This window comes from Trichinella spiralis (genome assembly GCF_000181795.1).
Source record: "Trichinella spiralis strain ISS 195 chromosome Unknown Scfld1, whole genome shotgun sequence".
In the NCBI taxonomy this organism is placed as follows: Eukaryota; Metazoa; Nematoda; class Enoplea; order Trichinellida; family Trichinellidae; genus Trichinella; species Trichinella spiralis.
In genome coordinates this window covers 3,349,347-3,355,705 of record NW_003526940.1, presented here as the reverse complement: position 1 = coordinate 3,355,705, position 6,359 = coordinate 3,349,347, and the positions used below count along the sequence as shown (strand labels likewise).

The window sequence follows — 6,359 nt, the reverse complement described above, 5'->3', positions numbered from 1 at the left end:
CACCGAAAGCCAGATGCAATTTCATTTGGTTGTCCACCCATTTGGGATTGCCTTTTACCTGCAGGGATGATTGGGCACGGTATGGACTTGTTATTCCACTGAAAATAATCCCCAAAATATGCTAATTTTCGACTTTTTTAACCTGTCTCGCTCTCAATTTGATTTTTATTTAAGAAATTGGTGTCTGCTGCATATAATTAACATGGAATGAAGAAGAAGAAGTTGTCTATCAAATAAATATTATTTTATTATTTTATAACCATGTGGCAGCTGACGAGATGGTGAGAAAGTTTGATGGTTGGGGATCCCAAGTGGGAACATTGGCGCTTGTCTTTAACAAAAATCACGTATTGCACACCAAATCCTCTTTGAGTATAAGTACAACTCGAGGTTGTTTTTTGGTCACAGCGAACATTAATGATGAGATCTATACCTCTGTTCTAACAACTGACACATTCATTTGTTCCATCTTTCTCATTATTTGGCTGTTGTTGGAGACAGCTGTATCCAAGTTTTGGTCAACTTTCGCCAAATGATGCAAGGCCTGTTCACAGCTGTCGGCTTAGTTGTCTCAGTTCCCACTTAGACTACATCCCTACTGCCATTCTGTAAAGTTGTCATTATTCGAGTTGGTGATGGCTTCGAGATTTCTCACGTTGGAAAACGCTATAGATTATTTAGAGACCTTACCCCCAGAAGAGCAAATCAATGCAGAAGTTTGTCAGTTACCACCCTGTGAAGATGGCAACCTGACTGATCAGCTACTTCCCTTTTTACCGGTTTCCATATCAACCACTCATCCATTCCTAGGCTAAATTTTACAGAAAAATGAAATCCTTATTACTTACATAGCACGGAAATTATTAAATTATAAAATATTTTATTTGTGATAACTAACAACTAACAACTAACTTTGTGATTGTGGTAACTTAATGTGCCATTTTAACCGACGACAGAGTGCAGAAGCATACTGAGCACGCCGCGCCAAGCTGCGACGACATCGTTCAATCAAGAACATTTTCACCCATTTTCCTACTTGCTTATCTGTTATAAGTTATGTGCAACAAAGAAGGGCAACTGTTATCGGCAACCAATTAAAATTAACGTGACGGTTTGGTCTGAACTCATCCGCAATAATTCGACCCATTTTTGTGATTGGCTGGTCGCTGATTGGTTGTATGAGTATTGTTCAGTAATTGGCTACTAATTCCTGCTATTTTATTAGCTAATTATTCTGATAACTGATTGGGTGAATAACTGTGCTATTTGATTAGCTATTTAGCTGTGATTTAGGATTGGATGATTGTTGTTTATCAAGAGGTAGCCTGAACTCATTTGTGTCCCGATTTCCCCAAACTCCGCTCCCTTTTTGTGATTGGCTGTACTCTGATAGGTTGAACACGATTGATCGGTAATTGGCTAATGACTTCTGCTATTTTATTAGCTAATCATCATGATAAGTGATTGGGTGAATAACTTTGCCATTTGATTAGCTATTAAGTTTTGATCAAGGATTGGGTAATTGTTGTTTATTAATTCTTTTCCAAATATGGGTGCATTACCATTAAATTACCTTATATGGACATAAAAAAGCATTTACTATTTTTAAAACAGTTTTTTAATATGTTGTTATCTATCTTTTGTTTCGTTAAAAGAATTTTAACAATAACAAAGTTAATATGCTTAAAACTATTGTTTAACTTCTTCATATTTGCATATTGTTTGTGTATGTTGTTAAGAAGAGCATTTAACAAGATGTCTTGCAATATTTGAATGTCGCTTTAAATAAGTGGTTATCTTAGTCAATAACATTAATGATTCTTCAGTTTTACATTTCATTGTTCACATAAAAGAGCATTTGCAGTCTTGAATTTTCTTTTAAATAGCTTGTGCACCGTTCCGTTTGATTTGTTTAGCTGAGTTAGCTGCGTCAAGCTTTATGCCCAGCAGCATTTTACTTCCTGCTTCATAGATTACTTCTCGCTTACTCCAGTATTAGGAATCCATTTACGCGTCTATTTTCTGTTCATTGCCGTCCAGTCCAGAAATCCGTATCCATCGCAATTTCAGCAGGCAAATTTCAGATGAAGATATCTGATCTTGTTTTGCTCATCAGCTAATAACCCTCGAATGCTAAGCACTGAACTCAAACGCAATACCAAAAAGGAAAATAAATTTGACGAATTTAAATTCCATTTTAAATAACCATTTTGCAACAACATTTAGTTTTTCATTTCTCATTTTATCTACAACTGAAGATCAACTTTGATTGATATTTCTTGTGGCACCAATGCCTTTTGTTGATGTTGACAGAAGATTGTCAATCACACACAAATGCTTACATCAAACAATGCGATGTCCACTGCAGAATGAATTTGAAGCACCTTTAAGCGCTTTTCTGCTTCGTTGGTGCAGTTCATCTCTTTCTTTCTGCTTTCGAAGTGCTTCACTTTTATTTATCCATCCGAATTTAAAAATACTGTTCAAAAGAAATGTCAGCCAACATTTGCTTTTACTTGTCACATAAATTACCTTCTTAGCTAACAATTAAATAAGATTTATGCCTAAGGTTCTTTTCTATTTGTCAGATATTGTTCTGATGAAGGCTAGTTGAAGGCTACTCAATTACAAAGGAAAAATCTAAAATTGGTAAATTGTCTACAGCTGCAGTTTTCAGCTAAAACTAGGAGTGGTGATTGCTGAATGTTAACATCGAAAAACTTTTCTGATTTTGCCTCTCTGTTCTCTGAAAATATTTCTAGTTTGCAAAAGAATTTAATCTTTCCAATCTTTCTTTCGCTCCTGTTCACAAGAGTTATTGTTTCTCTTCTTATGTTTCATTTAAATAAAGAATAAAATAAAATCCGTACTTTGGTTTAAAATAGAAATTTGTGGTTATACATTTTGGTAAATTGTATTAAATTTCTCTTTCAATATCTAAAGTAAACCTACTACTGGGTTGATTGAACATTCAAGTTGCAATTCTTGTATTACTATGGTTCAACATTCCAGAACAAAAAATATCTGTAGCATTTCGAAATGATTACACCAAACAAAACTGAAAGCAAATTATTTTTTATTTTATGTTCACTTCATCACGAGTGTGTCCGTTATCTTGCTCTAGTACCGCATTGCTCTGCCAAAATATGATCTTAGTTAATTACCCTGGTCAGCAACTAAGGAGTATAAATTGGTCTTTCATGTGCTGCCAAAATTTTCATTCCCATTGTTGAGAATGAACAATAATTGCGCAATATCATGGAGTTCACTGCCTTGGTCAGATAATGAGTTTATTTGAAAATGCATCCGCACCATTGTAAAAATTCCAGACCACCATTTATCATGGCATGAATTTATGGCTTGTGCATTTAGATGGCATCATAGTGCTCAGAAACACTGAAATGCCAGCTTCTGTAGGGTAGCGTGCAATGTTATGAAGCTTGTGGTGCAGTATACACTGACTTCACATCACATGGATGATCTGTGAAAAATTTCTCAGATGTGACGTAGCTAAATCACAGATTGAACTAAAAATGCTTTTGCCTAACATATGGGAAATTTAACAGCAGTACATGTGTGTTGGTCTAGCAAAATTTCAGAAAATCCTTCGTTCTGAATGCTGTTAACCTAGCCCACAATAATTACTGCAGAATTTTCTTCATTGTCAAGCTAGTGAACCAGACTAGGTCTGTTACCATCGCAAAAAGTCATTACATGTCAAATTATGAAAACAAAAAATGACTTAGATAAGCACGTTTATTTAACATCTCTTTGTTCAGTTATCTCTTCTTCAAGCTGTTCATTTGTTGCTTCTATATTTTTGTAGAATAATGCAATTAGATAATAAAAATATTTAATTTGTAAAGAACAAAACCGTCAATTCTATTTTTCATATTTCACTCCTCAATGCTTATCATTAGCTTGTGCTATTTTCCGTATCGTAGGTTTGAGATGTGTTTTCGAATGATGAGAATAAATAATAATGAATTTCAGTTTGTATCTCAAAGAACCGACATAAGCCAATACACAAAGGAAGATGCCACACGCTCAAGTGCACAAATCATAATGACAAATACGGATTGTGAATAAACATAAAAACAATGGCCTAATGTAGAACATTATTATTGTAATATTGCAGCCAATCCATTTTTTCAACATAACGATTAGTTGGTTGCCGTGGCACAGCGTCTACAAGTTTAGAAATGGACTTTTTCCACGTTATCGTTGTATTGCCCATCTTGTCCATGGTATATATTGTATTAAAGTTCAGATTTTCTTGTTGTTGTAAAATGGAAATTTCTGTACTATACATTTGCTTCGTTCTGAAGCGCTTATATCGAATAGCAGAGAAGTTTCTGTGAAAACAGTCTGTTGATCAGCATAGATGTGAAGAAGTAAAATGCAAAAGCAAACTTACAAGAATAAAATTAAGCAATAAGATAATCTTTTGTTAACAGTGAAATATAAAACGCAAAAGCTTTTTAAAAGTATCATTTGCAAAGTCTAAAAACAAATATACACATTTCCAGATTATAACTAAAAGCTTTTTTTTTAAAAAATGGTAAATGATTATTTATGCACATATAAGGTAATTCAATGGAATGCACCCATATGTGGAAAAGAGTAGATAAACAACAATCACCCAATCCTTGATCACAGCTGAATAGCTAATAAAACGGCACAGTTATTCACCCAATCACTTATCACAATAATTAGCTAATAAAATAGCAGAAGTTATCAGCCAATCACCAAACAATGCACCTACAACCAATCAGCAACCAGCCAATCACATAAATGTGTCGAATTTTCGCGGATGAGTTCAGCCTACACCGTTTATCAAATCTTTACGAAATATGGGTGCATTACCATTGAAATACCTTATATGGACATAAAAAAGCATTTACTATGTTTTAAAGAAAAAGCTTTTAGTTATAACGTGAAACTTGATATATTTGTTTTGCAACGAGCCGCTACCTCGAGCGGGCTCCTACGCTTCTTCCACCGGGTTATTGGCGCGTCCATCGCTATTTGGCGACGGGCCGGTATTGACTGGTGCATTTCCCTTTCAGTCAGTCTCGCGCTTTCCTGATGGCATTGCGACAACAAAAGAACAAGCAATGAGTATATACTTTATTAGACAATCGGAAACAAGGATCGACGACGATGTAAAACACGAGCACACACTTCTGGCAACTTGCCAACCCTGATGTCAACAACCCTTCCCGTACTGCTCCTCCGATCTTCATGCATTATTCTTCATACTGTAGGTTCAGTGTTCTTCGTCTTCATTTTCTGCAGGAAAGATCTCACTAGTTCGGTCCGTGTCCGCTGCAGTTCTTAGACTTTGCAAATGATGCTTTTAAAAAGCTTTTGCGTTTTACATTTCACTGTTAACAAAATATTATCTTATTGCTTAATTTTATTCTTGTAAATTTGCTTTTGCATTTTATTTCTTCACATCTATGCTGATGAAGAGACTGTTTTCGAAGAAACTTTTCTGTTATTCGATATAAGCGCTTCAGAACTTAGCAAATGTATAGTACAGAAATTTCCATTTTACAACAACAAGAAAATCTGATCTTTATTACGATATATACCATGGGCAAGATGGGCAATACAACGATAACGTGGGAAAAGTCCATTTCTAAACTTGTAGACACTGTTCCACGGCAACCAACTAATCGTTATGTTGAAAAAATGGATTAGCTGTAATATTACAATAATAATGTGCTACAATAAGCCATTGCTTGTATGTTTATTCACAACCCGTATTTGTCATTATGATTTGTGCACTTGAGCGTGTGGCATCTCCCTTTGTGTATTGGCTTATGTCAATTCTTTGAGATACAATCTGAAATTCATTATTATTTATTCTCATCATTCAGAAACACATCTCAAAGCCTACGGACNACGGAANAATAGCACAAACTAATGATAAGCATTGANGGAGTGAAATAAAATGAAAAATAGAATTGACGGTTTTGTTCTTTACAAATTNNAAATATCTTTAATNATCTAATTNGCATTTATTCTACAAAAATATAGAANGAAACAAATGAACAGCCCTGAAGAAGAGATATCTGAGCAAANGAGATGTTAAATAAACGTGTTTATCTAGGCCATTTTTTNGTTTTNCNTAATTTGNANCATGTAATGACTTTTTACGATGGTAAANGCAGCNAAAAAAAANTTTAANTTNTGCNTTTCAGTTTTGTTTGCTAAAATCATTNANGAAANTGCAACAGATACTTTTTNGTTCNGGAANGNNNAAACATAGTANTANAACAANTTGNAACTTNGAATGTTTCAATCAAACCCAGTTAGTCGGNTTTTACTTTAGATATTGAAAGAGAAATTTA

At 34.4% G+C, this 6,359-nt stretch overlaps 1 protein-coding gene across 1 annotated transcript; it reads left to right on the top strand.

The window, feature by feature from the left end:
- Nucleotides 1–3,347: 3,347 nt before the first annotated feature.
- On the top strand, nt 3,348–4,089 carry Tsp_09167 (hypothetical protein). Its single transcript, XM_003382281.1, has 2 exons — nt 3,348–3,413; nt 3,994–4,089. The coding sequence occupies exons 1-2, from the start codon at nt 3,348–3,350 to the stop codon at nt 4,087–4,089; spliced, it is 162 nt and encodes a 53-aa protein (XP_003382329.1).
- Nucleotides 4,090–6,359: the final 2,270 nt, after the last annotated feature.

What these genes read in the sequence shown, in the direction of transcription:
- Tsp_09167 (XM_003382281.1), top strand. Translation starts at nt 3,348, where the DNA reads ATGAATTTATGGCTTGTGCATTTAGATGGCATCATAGTGCTCAGAAAC. An exon ending in ACACTGAAATGCCAGCTTCT is followed by an intron (nt 3,414 to 3,993) that starts GTAGGGTAGCGT and finishes AATGAATTTCAG; the next exon opens with TTTGTATCTCAAAGAACCGA.